The sequence below is a fragment of the Coregonus clupeaformis genome, chromosome 1 (assembly GCF_020615455.1).
Source record: "Coregonus clupeaformis isolate EN_2021a chromosome 1, ASM2061545v1, whole genome shotgun sequence".
In the NCBI taxonomy this organism is placed as follows: Eukaryota; Metazoa; Chordata; class Actinopteri; order Salmoniformes; family Salmonidae; genus Coregonus; species Coregonus clupeaformis.
This window is the reverse complement of record NC_059192.1, coordinates 13719691-13736116: the sequence shown is the minus strand read 5'-3', so window position 1 is coordinate 13736116 and position 16426 is coordinate 13719691. Positions and strand designations below refer to the sequence as shown.

The 16426-nt window shown below is 44.0% G+C and overlaps 2 protein-coding genes across 5 annotated transcripts; one reads left to right on the top strand and one right to left on the bottom strand.

Moving 5' to 3' along the window:
• Window positions 1-964: 964 nt before the first annotated feature.
• LOC121582016 (neutral ceramidase-like) lies at window positions 965-3534 on the top strand. Its single transcript, XM_041897516.1, has 4 exons — window positions 965-1448; window positions 1753-1789; window positions 1918-2010; window positions 2108-3534. The coding sequence occupies exons 1-4, from the start codon at window positions 1354-1356 to the stop codon at window positions 2138-2140; spliced, it is 258 nt and encodes an 85-aa protein (XP_041753450.1). The 5' UTR covers window positions 965-1353; the 3' UTR covers window positions 2141-3534.
• Window positions 3535-3849: 315 nt separating this feature from the next.
• LOC121532655 (APOBEC1 complementation factor) lies at window positions 3850-16379 on the bottom strand. 4 transcript variants are annotated; one of them, XM_041838537.1, is made up of 14 exons: window positions 16273-16345; window positions 15255-15330; window positions 13089-13232; window positions 12422-12556; window positions 12203-12333; window positions 11742-11980; window positions 11368-11532; window positions 11151-11248; window positions 9853-10132; window positions 9008-9219; window positions 8707-8843; window positions 8251-8393; window positions 6181-6371; window positions 3850-4430 (listed from the first exon to the last, which is right to left on the bottom strand). In XM_041838537.1, the coding sequence occupies exons 3-13, from the start codon at window positions 13185-13187 to the stop codon at window positions 6220-6222; spliced, it is 1791 nt and encodes a 596-aa protein (XP_041694471.1). In that variant the 5' UTR covers window positions 13188-13232; window positions 15255-15330; window positions 16273-16345; the 3' UTR covers window positions 3850-4430; window positions 6181-6219. The 4 variants fall into 4 exon arrangements, with proteins under 4 accessions (XP_041694471.1, XP_041694404.1, XP_041694602.1 ...); XM_041838470.1 differs by lacking the exon at window positions 15255-15330 and having other exon boundaries at window positions 16273-16379; XM_041838668.1 differs by lacking the exon at window positions 15255-15330 and having other exon boundaries at window positions 9008-9195; window positions 16273-16379.
• Window positions 16380-16426: the final 47 nt, after the last annotated feature.

Genomic DNA, 16426 nt, shown 5'->3' with positions numbered 1-16426 from the left:
AACATTTACAAAAGTGCAAAGGTAAGAAATCTTACCTGTGAAACCAGTTACATGGACAGATGTTTATCTTCACCATCAAGAGATACGCTGAGTCGGTCATCCACATCTACCTACCATTGTTTTATGACTGCTGTATTGCTGTGTCTGCCCCCTACAGGATCTGTATGGTAAGGCCAGTCAGGACGTGTGTGATTCTGTGATTTTGTGATTCTGACCAAGCAGGACCTGTTAACCAGCTCTGTGCCACAGCTTCACCGCAGCGACTACAAACGGAGGAGGCGAACCTCAATTTCACACAAGGTTAGCAACCCTTCTCTCCTTTTCATTGTACTGTATTTAGATAATTGTCATGTAGATAACCAATCTTCCATTTTTTATTTTTTATTTTATTTCACCTTTATTTCACCAGGTAAGCCAGTTGAGAATAAGTTCTCATTTACAACTGTGACCTGGCCAAGATAAAGTAAAGCAGTGCGATAAAAACAACAACACAGAGTTACATATGGAGTAAAACAAAACATAAAGTCAAAAATACAACAGAAACTATATATACAGTGTGTGCAAATGTAGCAAGTTATGGAGGTAAGGCAATAAATAGGCTATAGTGCAAAATAATTACAATTAGTATTAACACTGGAATGATAGATGTGCAAGAGATGATGTGCAAATAGAGATACTGGGGTGCAAATTAGCAAAATAAATAACAATATGGGGATGAGGTAGTTGGGTGGGCTAATTTCAGATGGGCTGTGTACAGGTGCAGTGATCGGTAAGGTGCTCTGACAACTGATGCTTAAAGTTAGTGAGGGAGATAAGAGTCTCCAGCTTCAGACATTTTTGAAATTCGTTCCAGTCATTGGCAGCAGAGAACTGGAAGGAATGGCGGCCAAAGGAGGTGTTGGCTTTAGGGATGACCAGTGAGATGTACCTGCTGGAGCGCATACTACGAGTGGGTGTTGCTATGGTGACCAATGAGCTAAGATAAAGTGGGGATTTGCCTAGCAGTGATTTATAGATGGCCTGGAGCCAATGTACTGAATGTTCTGAAACAGGGGCTGTTGAGGGTGGCCCGTTTTGGCATGGTATTAGAGATACACTGCTTGGAGTTCCCGCCAATGAAACACAGGACTGCCACCATCCCAAACCTATTCTCTTCAGAGTGGTGAGCACTGTTCTTTTTCAGCCTTTTTCCATTGCAGCCCCAGTGCGGCCTGAGACTTTCCATGGGATTAAACTGTGGTGTTACCCTAGGGAAATTGTGTTTCCATAGCTAGGGCTATGTCAGTGTACTGCACATGATGTCACCAGCAGTGGGGAGATGTGACCGTGACCATGCCGTTCTCTCTGGCCTAGATGACCTGGCCCCTCCCCTGTCACCCAAACATTGTGGACGTCCAGATGATCACCACAGGACCTGTGGCCATTGTGACTATCCCTGGAGAAATTATGTGAGTTTCCACTACAGTGTGAACGTGTGTGCGTGTGTGAGTGGTTGACTCTAATAAACCCTAATTCGATTTTCCTTCCAAAGCTGTCATGGAAAATGTGATTAGGGAACAGATGCGTTAGAGTTGGACTTGAGATGGGACAGGTTGTGATTCTGTTGTCGCTGGTCAAGCGTTAAGGCGCACATGAAAGTACAATGAAAATCAATGTTGTTTTGAAGAGAACAGACAGGCCGCAGTGTTTGTTTAGCTGACGTGTTGAAGGACATGTTGGTTGAATTCTGTTTACTTTACTTGTGTGTTACAGCACCATGCCAGGGAGGACAAGAGAGGCCATCAAGCACGTGAGAATCAAATATCACACATACACACACACACATGCACACCCACTCATTAAGGCAAATATTCTGTTTACATTTTTTTGGTATTACATTTGAATGTGTTATACAGATGACCTTTGTTTGTTGATCAGGAACTGGAATGGGAACATTCAATAATGCAGAGGTGGTCGTCACTGGCCTGTGTAGCATCTACTCATTACACCACCACATATAAGGAGTACCAGGTGCGAGAGAATAAGTGATTTTGAGTGGTATCAGATTGCTGCTCCTGATCTGATTGCAAAATGGCTGACAGTCACTTATTAGTGTTATTTCTTGCAGATCCACCATCTCTGCATATATCCAGAAGTTTAGACGCCATTGGAGAGGTGAGGAGCATATGCTGCACAGTAAACTGGGATGTTGTTCACACAGATGCATCTTGGGAGACAAGGTAGAGTACTTCCTGTTCATTCAACTTGCTCATTTCATACGCACTGTATATCAGACACAATCCATTTGAGTAGGACTTGATATCCTTTTAATGGCCGCTGTAAATGAATAAATAAATAATTAGCGGCGTCTGGAACTCTATCTGGTCGGTTTGATTATTTGGATGATTTAGCGTCATTCACATCAGTCCTTATTTCTCAAGGACCTCTCATTGATAGAGTTGTCAGTGTTTTATAGGTGATTACCACCACACAGTTTAAAGGTCCAATGCAGCCGTTTCTATCTCAACATTAAATCATTTCTGGGGAACAATTAATTAAATACTTTCCTGTGATTGTTTTCAATTAAAAATCGTCAAAAATGCTCAAGCAAGAATTTCTGGGAGAGGTCTGACTATGGGGTGGGAGGGGGATCTTAATTAATTGCAAGCATAATAAGTATTTTTGAGAGGAGCAGTGGTTGGGCCAGATGGTTGGTTTTTAGAGCTTGTTTTCCCCAAATAGGGTTAGATTTAACCCCATCCAATGAGGTCAGCGTTGGTCTACTGTTAACCTCCATGGTGTGGTCATGATGAGCATGTTCTAAAGACCAGAACTCTCCTGCGCCAAGAGCCTGATGTCTCTCTGTGTGACAGTAACGAGGTCACAGTCTCTTTGATAAGCTCAGTCAACATCAGCCTGATGACATCAGAGGTAGAGGTGGGGGGAATGGAGGGTGAACCTGAGCCCTCATGTCTCCAGTGTTCTTGTCTTTTTTTCTTGTCTTTTCTCTTCTCTTCTCTCCTCGTCTCGTCTCCTCTCCTCTCCTCTCCTCTCCCAATAGGTTTCACTGGGTAAAGAATGGAGCGGAGAGCAACGTTACCATTGAGTGGCACATCCCGCTGTCAGCCCAGACTGTCTCCTACCGGAACAGACACTTTGGATACTACAAACACAGGAAGGGGATGTGATCCCAGTGTATGAGGGTGTGTCAGAGGTCTTCAGAGTTTCCAAAATAACATATTATTACTAACTGCTGGTCATTGATTAAGACTAAATAGGGCACATTATAGTGTACACTTCTAGTGGCCCAAATTTGATGAAAAATGTATGTTCTCTATTTCAATGCAGTTCAATGTATGTACTGTATTGAAGCACTAAACAAGAACGGCCCTTCAATACGCAACCAGCCTTTGTGTTGACGGGCAACATGCCATTGTGCCAAATGGGGGCTGTGCTCAATAGGGGAAATATGTTGAATGTAGGGCAGCTTTACATTTACATTTTAGTCATTTAGCAGACGCTCTTATCCAGAGCGACTTACAGGAGCAATTAGGGTTAAGTGCCTTGCTCAAGGGCACATCGACAGATTTTTCACCTAGTCGGCTCGGGGATTAGAACCAGCGACCTTTCGGTTACTGGCACAACGCTCTTAACCACTACTCTACCTGCCGCCCCATTTAGTGGCCTTCCATATCTCATCTCCCATGGAAATTAAAATGATTTGTTTATGATCAGTTTATTCACATGTTTTTAGAATGTAATTATGTCCAGTGCTTATTTTGAATAGAATGCAATAATTTAAATATTGTGGCACACTTCTTAGTTTTATGTAGAAGGAAAAAATGTGTAATAAAGTGAAGAAAGCAAGTCTACAAATGCAATTGGTTTATTTATCGCAGGCAATTACCGATCATGACACATTAGAATTACCCAAGCAGCACCACACGTTGTTTCACAAAAGTGTTCCCATTTCTCCTTACATTTCAGATTTGTATTTATTTCACCCCTTTATGATTTTTATTGAAATTATTGAGGCACAAAGAATTTGAAATATCCCGAAACAATATAACTATACAAATATTGTTGGATTTCTGGTATAAAAATAAGTTCTAAGCGCTATACACACTTTAATACTGTCACTGCTTAGGCATTTTCATGTTTAACAGAGTGTCGTTTTGTACGCTGATAAATGTGTTAACACTTCCTATGTCCATGTTCGTAGGCCTAGGTTTGGTGTAAGGCAATAAGGAAAATACGCAACATAGAATGACATCGATCTCTGTCCAAGATGATTGTCCATAGCGAACATATTATTCCAATGTAAAACCAGACATTTTGACAATAAATATTCCATGACTCAGACACGTTTCCATAGACAACAAACCCTTAACGTCTTAAAATAGGCAGTTCAGTTTCACAGCAGCTTATGGATGGATTTCATCTTCTGCACACTATAACATCGGAAAAGAGAGGGAAACAAATTCTGTGTTTGCATTTGTAAATACCGAGACACAAATAGCACAAAAGAAACCCCTCACCATCAAAAGGGACTGAACCACGCCAGTGTTTTTAGTCTAACAATGTACAACCGTGCAACAACATCAAAAGGGACTTGTAGGTATAAAGTAAAGGTCACCCTTGAAACTAAAGGCAGAAATTGTATCCCTGACATTTGAAAACTATATTTCTATCAATGATTTATAAGGAAATCCAAAGAAGACTTTTAGGACTAATTGAATACATTTGAAAGGGACACTTAAACTTCTACACTATTGGGTCAAAGGAGACCACTAATCCATCACTATGAACCAGCAGCTGTGTCATAAAAAAGACAATGAGTTTAAAAAAAGACAAAATAAAGATAAAATACATAAGAACCCATCAAAACTACCTCTGACAACTTGCTAACTCTACAACATCCAATTAGGGTCCTCCTCTACAACTAAATAGATCCACACAATCAAATGAAAACCACACAATGGATACTACGTACACTGAACAAAAATATAAATGCAATTTAAAAGATTTTACTGAGTTATAGTTCATATAAGGAAATCAGTGGGTTAATTAGGCCCTAACCTATGGATTTCACATGACTGTGAATACAGATATGCATCGGTTGGTCACAGATACTTTTTTTTTAAAGGTAGGGGCGTGGATCAGAAAACTACTCAGTATCTGGTGTGACCACCATTTGCCGCATGCAGCGCGACACATCTCCTTAGCATAGAGTTGATCAGGCTGTTGATTGTGGCCTGTGGAATGTTGTCCCACTCCTCTTCAATGGCTGTGCGAAGTTGCTGGATATTGTCGGGAACTCAAATTGCCATCGATAAAATGCAATTGTGTTCGTTGTCCGTAGCTTATGCCTGCCCATACCATAACCCCACTGCCACCATGGGGCACTCTGTTCTCAACGTTGACATCAGCGAACCGCTCGCCCACACGACACCATGCACACTCTCTGCCATCTGCCCATCCCTGAAGAGCCCACTTCTCCAGCGTGCCAGTGGCCATGGAAGGTGAGCATTTGCCCACTGAAGTCGGCTACGACGCCGAACTGCAGTCAGGTCAAGACCCTGGTGAGGACTACGAGCACGCAGATGAACTTCCCTGAGACGGTTTCTGAGAGTTTGTGCAGAAATTCTTTGGTTGTGCAAACCCACAGTTTCATCAGTTGTCCAGGTGGCTGGTCTCAGAAGATCCTGTAGGTGAAGAAGCCGGATGTGGAGGTCCTGGGCTGGCGTGGTTACACTTGGTCTGCGGTTGTGAGGCCGGTTGGACGTACTGTCAAATTCTATAAAACGACGTTGGATGTGGCTTATGGTAGAAATTAACATTCAATTATCTGGCAACAGCTCTGGTGGACATTCCTGCTGTCAGCATGCCAATTGCACGCTCCCTCAAAACTTGAGACATCTGTGGCATTGTTTCTCATGACAAAACAGCAACTTGTCCCCAGCACAAGGTGCACCTGTGTAATGATCATGCTGTTTCTTGATATGCCACACCTGTCAGGTGGATGGATTATTTTGGCAAAGGAGAAATGCTCACTAACAGGGAAATAAGCTTTTTGTGCATATGGAAAATTTCTGGGATCTTTTATTTCCGCTCGTGAAATATGGGACCAACACTTTACATGTTGCGTTTATATTTTTGTTCAGTGTAGTTCTATATAGTCTGATAAATGAGTATACTAACAAGGAATGCTGGTGAATGAGATGAGGTTCCAGGATGGCCCTAGAACACTCCATAACCGTCTCCAATGGTTGCCACGGCGAAGGCGGGATAGCCTTCGTAGGTAGTGTATGCTGCCAGGTCCTGGCCCAGGGAGACGGCCTGTTTGAGCTGGGAGGCAGCTACTGAGGCTGAGGTGTTCGCTATTGTGTAACCTGCAAATCAGGAGACAGGACATGGGTTGGATAGCCATAAAATTAGTGCCTTTCAATTGTTCAATCTAATTTATTGCCGTTATTGTGGAGTCTGTACGATGTTCAGTTTGAACACGTTTTTTTTCTAGAACCTATCACAAACTTGCACTTGCCAGCATACAGTGGGGAAAAAAAGTATTTAGTCAGCCACCAATTGTGCAAGTTCTCCCACTTAAAAAGATGAGAGAGGCCTGTAATTTTCATCATAGGTACACGTCAACTATGACAGACAAAATGAGAAAAAAAATCCAGAAAATCACATTGAAGGATTTTTAATGAATGTATTTGCAAATTATGGTGGAAAATAAGTATTTGGTCAATAACAAAAGTTTCTCAATACTTTGTTATATACCCTTTGTTGGCAATGACACAGGTCAAATGTTTTCTGTAAGTCTTCACAAGGTTTTCACACACTGTTGCTGGTATACATGCCAATCTCCTCTAGAGCAGTGATGTTTTGGGGCTGTCGCTGGGCAACACGGACTTTCAACTCCCTCCAAAGATTTTCTATGGGGTTGAGATCTGGAGACTGGCTAGGCCACTCCAGGACCGTGAAATGCTTCTTACGAAGCCACTCCTTCGTTGCCCAGGCGGTGTGTTTGGGATCATTGTCATGCTGAAAGACCAGCCATGTTTCATCTTCAATGCCCTTGCTGATGGAAGGAGGTTTTCACTCAAAATCTCACGATACATGGCCCCATTCATTCTTTCCTTTACACGGATCAGTCGTCCTGGTCCATTTGCAGAAAAACAGCCCCAAAGCATGATGTTTCCACCCCCATGCTTCACAGTAGGTATGGTGTTCTTTGGATGCAATTCAGCATTCTTTGTCCTCCAAACACGACGAGTTGAGTTTTTACCAAAAAGTTCTATTTTGGTTTCATCTGACCATATGACATTCTCCCAATCCTCTTCTGGATCATCCAAATGCACTCTAGCAAACTTCAGACGGGCCTGGACATGTACTGGCTTAAGCAGGAGGACACGTCTGGCACTGCAGGATTTGAGTCCCTGGCGGCGTAGTGTGTTACTGATGGTAGGCTTTGTTACTTTGGTCCCAGCTCTCTGCAGGTCATTCACTAGGTCCCCCGTGTGGTTCTGGGATTTTTGCTCACCGTTCTTGTGATCATTTTGACCCCACGGGGTGAGATCTTGCGTGGAGCCCCAGATCGAGGGAGATTATCAGTGGTCTTGTATGTCTTCCATTTCCTAATAATTGCTCCCACAGTTGATTTCTTCAAACCAAGCTGCTTACCTATTGCAGATTCAGTCTTCCCAGCCTGGTGCAGGTCTACAATTTTGTTTCTGGTGTCCTTTGACAGCTCTGTGGCCTTGGCCATAGTGGAGTTTGGAGTGTGACTGTTTGAGGTTGTGGACAGGTGTCTTTTATACTGATAACAAGTTCAAACAGGTGCCATTAATACAGGTAACGAGTGGAGGACAGAGGAGCCTCTTAAAGAAGAAGTTACAGGTCTGTGAGAGCCAGAAATCTTGCTTGTTTGTAGGTGACCAAATACTTATTTTCCACCATAAATTGCAAATAAATAAATTTAAAATCCTACAATGTGATTTTCTGGATTTTTTTTTCTCAGTTTGTCTGTCATAGTTGACGTGTACCTATGATGAAAATTACAGGCCTTTCTCATCTTTTTAAGTGGGAGAACTTGCACAATTGGTGGCTGACTAAATACTTTTTTCCCCCACTGTATGTAATTCATGAACTGCCTTTGGTTTGGTTAGTATTTTGTAGTGTAACCATTATTTGTAACCATTATGTGGTTCTAGGCAACCTACTCTAGAGAAAGGGTGGTATGATAGTTCACGGACATTCACAACATACCTTGGAATGCAGCAACGGCTACAGCTGCAGCGGAGGCCTCAGCGCACTCTGTCTGCAGACCCAGGGTCTGCAGGGCATGCTCCGCAGCATGAACCTTGGCCTCATCCACAGATGTACACAACTTGGCTGGGGTGAACGGATGCCTGGAGGAAGGAAAGAAGGAAGGAAGAGAAGGTTAGAGGGTATCCTTGGCAGTTAGCCTAGCGGTTAAGAGCGTTGGTGCCAGTAACCGAAAGTTGCTGTTTTGAATCCCCAAGCCAAGTCGGTGAAAATCTGTCGGTGTGCCCTTGAGCAGGGCACTTCACCCTAATTGCTCCTGTAAGTCACTCTGGATAAGAGTGTCTGCTAAATGATTGAAATGCTAGAGGAGAAGGTTACAGGGTTATATTATTCAAGGGGATCCTTTGATATAGGAAGCCACTACTGAAACATATTAGATGTGGCTGTGTTTCTTACACATTAGGATATTGGGTGGCCAGAGCCGGAATTGTGACTTTGTAGAGGAACAGTTGGCTTTGATCAGGTCCGATGGCAGAGTGAAGCTGATAAACTGGCTGCCCCCAGTTGTTCTTCTGACACACATCCTCCAAGATCTGGAAGAAAACATGTGATTCAATAGATATGTTTTTCTGCAACATTTCAATTATTGCGTGAGCAGAATGCTGAATACCTTCTTTACGGCTACTAAGTAATTAAGTGTGTGTGTGTTTGTTGTCCTGTCAGTTCTCATCAGGTCTGGACGTGTGTGTGTGTGTACCTGTGGTGTGTGTTTGATACTGGGAGGCTTCACAGGGTTCATGGGCGTGAGCTCCATGCCCGGCAGCAGGTCAAAGAGCTTGTCGTCGGGGCGCTTGTCTGTCTTTAGCTGGTAGGTGGCACAGCCTCGGCCTAAACCTGCGTAGGCGAGGTATCCGCGACCACCCATCCCCCGTACGCCCGCTGCCCCTACAGGTACATTCATGTAAATTTCTAGGAATGCAAGAAGGCATTAAATCGAATCAAATCACCAGAAATCACCTGGGAGGCAATCAAGACCTTGTAAAGACTGATCATGGGTCATACAGCGATTCTCATTTTCACTGCTTAAAGCTGTGGAGTTATTTTGATTACATTTCCCCCCAAATCCAACTTGATTAAATGATCGTACTTGTCATACTAGACTGTAATATGCAGCCATGGAGAGCAAATTTTGAATGACAGTCAGACATCCTAAATCTCTTAGTACTATAAATAAAACAGTAAAGCATTATTCATAGTGCTCAATGCATGAAAATAGGTAAGTTATCTCTATTAGAAGATCAAACATAGACAGTAATGAAAGAACATACAGTATATAATTGCAAAATGTGGATTTGGCTCCAGACTGAATTAAGTATTGCTGTGATTCAAACAAACAAAGCAATTTCAGTTGAATATTTCAGGGAAGTGCTGATGTTTGAAACTACCCATCGAGGCTGGTTTGCATTGGATTTTGATATATCTCAAGTGATTATAGCAGATACCATTGATCCTATCAGCTACTCAAAGACACAGATTGGTAGATACATGTCCATATTTATCTGTGTCTGTCTCACTGATTAGCTACAGAGAGAAGGTACCCACCTCTGACCGAAGGCGTGCGCACCAGGCCACGGCCCCCCACAAGCCCCTTGGCCATGGGGAAGCGGAACTGATTAGGAACAGCAGCATATGCCTGGGGGACGTAGAACACGGGGGCACCCAGGTAGGCTGCTGAGGGGTCACACACCTGGCCCAGTGTGTAGGCGTACTCCCCCTGGAGCAGGGCCCCACCTCGGCCACCTGTACCCCGGGTGTAGCGCACGTAGCTGTCCTTATCCACCGGCTTGGCCAGGGTCACCTCCACGGGAGAGCCATCCACCAGCTAGGGGAGGAGTTTACATTTAGGAACTATTCCGTGTAGAGGCGGGTTGTGGCTGGATCATGCATTGTTGTATGATATTGCTTGGTTCTGATGGCTCAGTGGCTGGAGCCTGGTAGGGATGAGACTTTGATCCCCACATGAGCTCAATGTGTTGAATATGTGTTAACTGGGAGTCACTTTAGATAAAACATGTGTCATCATGACATTACATGTCCTGGGATAGGCCAGTGAGAGAGATAGGCCAGTGAGAGAGATAGGCCAGTGAGAGAGATAGGCCGGTGAGAGAGATAGACCAGTGAGAGAGATAGGCCGGTAAGAGAGAGATAGGCCGGTGAGAGAGATAGGCCGGTGAGAGAGATAGGCCGGTGAGAGAGATAGGCCGGTAAGAGAGAGATAGGCCGGTGAGAGAGATAGGCCGGTGAGAGAGATAGGCCAGTGAGAGAGATAGGCCGGTGAGAGAGATAGGCCGGTGAGAGAGTAGGTCAGTGAGAGAGATAGGCCTTTGAGAGAGATAGGCCAGTGAGAGACTCGGTCAGTGAGAGAGATAGGCCGGTGAGAGAGTAGGTCAGTGAGAGAGATAGGCCTTTGAGAGAGATAGGCCGGTGAGAGACTAGGTCAGTGAGAGAGATAGGCCGGTGAGAGAGATAGGTCAGTGAGAGAGATAGGCCGGTGAGAGAGATAGGCCGGTGAGAGACTAGGTCAGTGAGAGAGATAGGCCGGTGAGAGAGATAGGCCGGTGAGAGAGTAGGTCAGTGAGAGAGATAGGCCTTTGAGAGAGATAGGCCGGTGAGAGACTAGGTCAGTGAGAGAGATAGGCCGGTGAGAGAGATAGGTCAGTGAGAGAGATAGGCCGGTGAGAGAGATAGGCCGGTGAGAGACTAGGTCAGTGAGAGAGATAGGCCGGTGAGAGAGATAGGCTGGTGAGAGAGTAGGTCAGTGAGAGAGATAGGCCGGTGAGAGAGTAGGTCAGTGAGAGAGATAGGCCGGTGAGAGAGTAGGTCAGTGAGAGAGATTATACCTTTCCATTCAGTGCGTCCATGGCACTTATCGCATCCTCTCTCTGAGTGAAATGGACAAAGGCATAGTCTCTGATCTTCTTCACTCTCTCCACAGTACCTGTGGATCATTAGCATACATCCGCTTATCAATCCCATTATAACACACAGTCACATACGGAAACTCGTTGCTGAACCCAAACATGATCCACTATTCGACTGTTCTGTAATTTAACCTGCCTGGTTTGATACTGTTGAACTCCTTCTCGATGGTCTCTTCTGTAGTAGCCAGCATCAAGTTCCTCACGTAGAGAATCTTCACCGTTGCCATGGTGTCCTCGTCCACTTCCACTTCAGGCTCCGCCCAGTCCACGGCGATGGCGTGTCCCCACAGCAGGATCCTCCCTAGGGAAGGACATCAGTTCAACACTTCAGCCAATTAGCCCACCCAAAGTCATAAAGTACACTTTGGTTTTCAAAGCCTCAAAGTCATCATGATCCAGTATGATTTACTGTGTCCTTCCATAGGGTTATGTTACAATGGTGTTGTTTTTAGACTGACTGTGATTCTCCAGTACTATGACTGTTAATAGTATAAAATACAGGTTTAGTACCTGGCAGTAGTTTCCTCCTGGCCATGGCTGCAGCGCGGTGACTGTCGTACTCCACAAAGGCGAAGCCCCTGTTCTTGGTCTTGTCCGCAGCACTGGGGTAAACAATCACCTCCAACACCCCATCTGTCACTTTCTTCATCTCCATCAGGATCTCCTCTCTCTTCTTGGATTTGGGGATGCCCCCCACAAACAGACGACAGTTGTCCACACTGGCACACACTCCTAGGAGCCTTCCGTTCCTGGGGAATAAACACATTGGATTGAATGAAAAGATTGATTTCGTTTTTTTGTCAACAATGCACACAATGAAATCCGATATCGTTTCTGTCTGGTGATGAAGAGAGTGTTGGTAGTCTTGCATTCAGTTTTCCATGACTCATGCATATGTTTGTGTTAGCTAACCATTAGGCTACACAGGGTTTTTTCTCAATTTCTTTCTATTGCGTTATGTGATTGCTTACCTGATTTCATAGTTATTGAGCTGTTTCATGGCGGTCTTGGCTTCATTTTTGGTGTAAAAGGTAACAAAGGCATATCCCCTGTTATTGCCGTTGAAGTCCATCATCATCCGAACCTCAAAGATCTTCCCAAACTGTGAATAGAGAGGGGATTTATTTGAAAACAAGGACACACAATAGGTTACCCTTCGGGAACTGATTTAATTGGCAAACGTCTCTTACTTTCTCACAGTGGGGGACCAGCTCATCCTCGAAGAGGTCTCTTGGCAGCTTCCCCACGAAGATCTCACTGCCCCTCTCTGGGGGAGGGCCTTCCCAGCCTGGAGGGGGCCCGCCGTACCTCCTCTGACCATTCTCCTGTAGACACAACGGACTGATGGTGAGTAACCAATAGTACAGGGTTTGTAAGGAGATCCACCTCAATGCCCTTTGTAGCGCAGGTTTCATTCCGATTGAGAGATTTTAGCATTCATATAGAAATCTCCCAGATATCTTCATTTGGTATGACGTTGTAGTTGTGCACAAATGACCCAGACAATCCCCATAACAATGCAGTATGAGCTGTAGAAGCCCCAACCAAATGAACTTGCCATGGACCAGACTGCAGCAGTAAGACAGAGGGATCCTGTCATTTGGGTCTTTCACCACAGGGTGGTGCCCCATTATCAATAATTATAACCAAGGCCAAGGGAAAGAGCTCACGCACACGTGAATAGGTTTGAAACTGATGGAGAGGCCTTGGATTTTATCAGAGCCCCACTTCTCCACATTACGCATAAACTCCATAAGGAAGGATGACTTGTGTGGGGGCCTTATGATAGCTTCCAACACTCATAGATTTGGTCATAGATTAGGCGAAAGCCCTAAATGCTTGGTATATGGTTCTTACCTGCAGTAATTGGTATCCTGTGCGCTGAATGAGCGCACGCAGCGAGACCTCTTTCTGCATGCCCGTCAGTCCATCCCCAGATTTTTGATTGGATTCCATTGAGAGTGATTGTCAGCAATAAATCAGCGAAATTAGGGGTGCTCACTGAAATGAAATCACAGTTCAGAACAAATCATTGAGAACATCGCTAAAAACCCCATAACTGGAGCTCAATACGTCATCAAATCACACTGTAGCCTTCTTTTTCTACTATTTTAACTTATTAGGCATAAACTCTTAAACTGGTTCAGAACTTCAGTACTGTATCACGCATAAATATATCACACATATAGTAAGTCAATTGTTCCATGTATTGTAAATTCCTTTTGAGACACGTGGTCTCAAAAACACTCCATGACCTTTACAGAATGATCAGGTATGGTTTTGCTTGAATGGCGCCACCAACAGGTACTCAGTTGTTATGCACAATCTTATGATGACGTAGAGAGAAGCGTATTTCATTCAGGTCCAGGTCAAGGACAGCTATGTAATTATTAACACAACTCAGCCCAAACAGCAGACAACCACTGAGGCCCCTTTGTCTCGATCTATTGCACCCACCACCACCATACACATCTCCCCCACACTCTCACACTCATATACTGTGACATACTGTATACTGACACACATGAAGTACTTAAGCAACAGCTTTGAATAAGGGCCCCCTTAATCAAACCTTTGATTTTCAATGGCCAATCACAAGACACAGCAAGACGGTCCAACGCTAGCGAACTATTGTCCACTTCAAGATAATCCCTTTAGTTGGTGAGAGGTTGATTAAATCAGTAGGAAGATACATTAAACAGGCCACTCTGAGTGTTGCAAGAATTTCCATCCTGATTGAGAGGCCTGCCTTTGTTTTTCCTTCCATAGATATGGATCAAAGAGAGAGGTCCTGCTAGTGACGACTGCTAGCTCCACTCCTCCAGATCAGAGGGATGGGGAAAGAGGGTCGAGAGAGAGGGGGTCACAGGGTACGTGAGGGGTGACGGCCACCCAAACCACCTTCAAACGTTTTCAAGTGCCAATCATGACGGAAATGATGTCATGCACACACACACCTTCTTCTTCATCCTGAAGTGTTTCCAAATATAGTCAAACTAATCTCTCCTTTACAAAAACGAATTCTCCCAAAACACACAAGATGGCTTTATATTCACTGTTCACTCCTCACCACTCTCTTCAACGGTTCTCCTGAAGGCTTTGTTGAAAATGTCAAGACGCCAGGCAAAATAAGAAATACTGGAGTTGACCTGCTCTCAGGTCGAGCACCATCATTCACAGAGGTGACATGGTTTCATACTCATTTCAGATTTCACAATATCATCAGTAACAATACTGGGACCCAAGTCGCGTATTTTCATCTGTGAATTCAATATTAGCTGCCATTATGATACACTCCAGGACTGTGTCTAGAGAGATTAGTTATTTCGGCATCATTCACTAGCAGAACATTGGCGTAGGCAGCCAACCATGGCAACAGCACTATTCCCTGACCAAGAAAAACCCTAAATGAATCTCAACTGTCAAATATTAGGTATTGGGTTACGTTGCCACTTTGAGCCTAAGCAAACACCTGGGGAGGAAACGGTCTTTAGGTTCTATTTCTGTTCTGGATGGCTTGGACAGAAGATGTCATTCTGAGCCTCTGGGCCTTGAGTGGACATACTACTACCACAGGACTCCATTACTCTCTCTCTCTCTCTCTCTCTCTCTCTCTCTCTCTCTCTCTCTATCTCTCTCTCTCTCTCTCTCTCTCTCTCTGTCTCTCTCTTCTCTCTGTCTCTCTTTCTCTCTGTCTCTCTCTCTCTCTCTCTCTCTCTCTCTCTCTCTCTCTCTCTCTCTCTCTCTCTCTCTCTCTCTCTCTCTCTCTCTCCCTCCCTCTCTCTCTCTCTGTCTCTCTCTCTCAATTCAATTCAATTTAAGGGCTTTATTGGCATGGGAAACATATGTTTACATTGCCAAAGCAATGTAAACTCTCTCTCTCTCTCTCTCTCTCTCTCTCTCTCTCTCTCTCTCTCTCTCTCTGTGTCTGTGTCTGTGTCTGGGGCTCTCTTCATGATAGCCTGGTTACCATTTGCATAAACAAGATAACTAGAAGGAGGCTTATCTGGCGGTGATCAGTACCTGCTTTTTGGAGTTTCGTTGACTGAGGCTAAATACACACTTGGCTGAAATGCCACTGTGTTGGCCGTGTTTGCTGCTGGAAAAACAAGTCCAAAAATATTTAAAATGGAAATCATATCAAATAGTTTGGACTTATAGGACAGGCACAACGTATGTGAATTCATGTTTAATTTCACAATTTGAATAGTCTCTTCAGTTTACTTGCTTTTTTTACTACACTCGTAGAAAAAAAGGTTCCAAAAGGATTCTTCGGCTGTCCCAATAGGAGAACCCTTTTTGGTTCCAGGTAGAACCCTTTTTTGTTTCAGGTAGAACCCTTTTGGGTTCCATGTAGAACCCTCTGTGGAAAGGGTTCTACATGGAATCAAAAAGGTTTCTACCTGAAACCAAAAAGGGTTCTTCAAAAGATTATCCTATGGGGACAGCCAAAGAACCCTTTTAGATAGCACCTTTTTTTTCTAAGAGTGTACTTTTCTCACAGGACTTCAAAGTTCAAATGGAGCTATAACTGGTTCCATATGTTCATTGGCATCTGGCATACATACCAAAAAGAGCTACTGTTAATCAGTTTGCCTTATATGAAACTGTAAGCACTCTACTGTGAATACTACACTTTTACTATAATATAATCAACAATTGGCACATACAAATGACAGACTGGCTACAAAATTATAAACTAGTGAACTAATATGACTATTTCAAACAAGGCTCTTGCCCGTCAGACATGTCACACATGTGACGCCTACAACATCAACACAATTAAAAGAAAATGACAACCAACCATCTACATGAAACCATCTAACCATGTCCCCCTCCTTCTCTTTTCTTACCTTGACCGTGTCCTCAGTCCCATACTAGTCACCTAACACAACATTTGACCAGTCACATGAAAAACATCCCCAATGAGTTCAATGACACTCAGCATGCTGGAAGAGAGCAGATCTCCCAATGGGAGATTTCTTACAAGATTCGAAAGCAGCAGAGACATAACATGGAAGAGTTAGTGAGCTAAGCTTACCTGAGCAATTTCAGAGATCACCCGGAAGACTCAGTCCTTCATTCTAGTGATTTTGAAACGTGTCACTGGGGTGATTCGGTAATTACATCATATCAAACTCCAAAGGTTCACCGTCCCGCAGCTGCTTTATGAGCCTGTGGGGTTAAACTTTAAC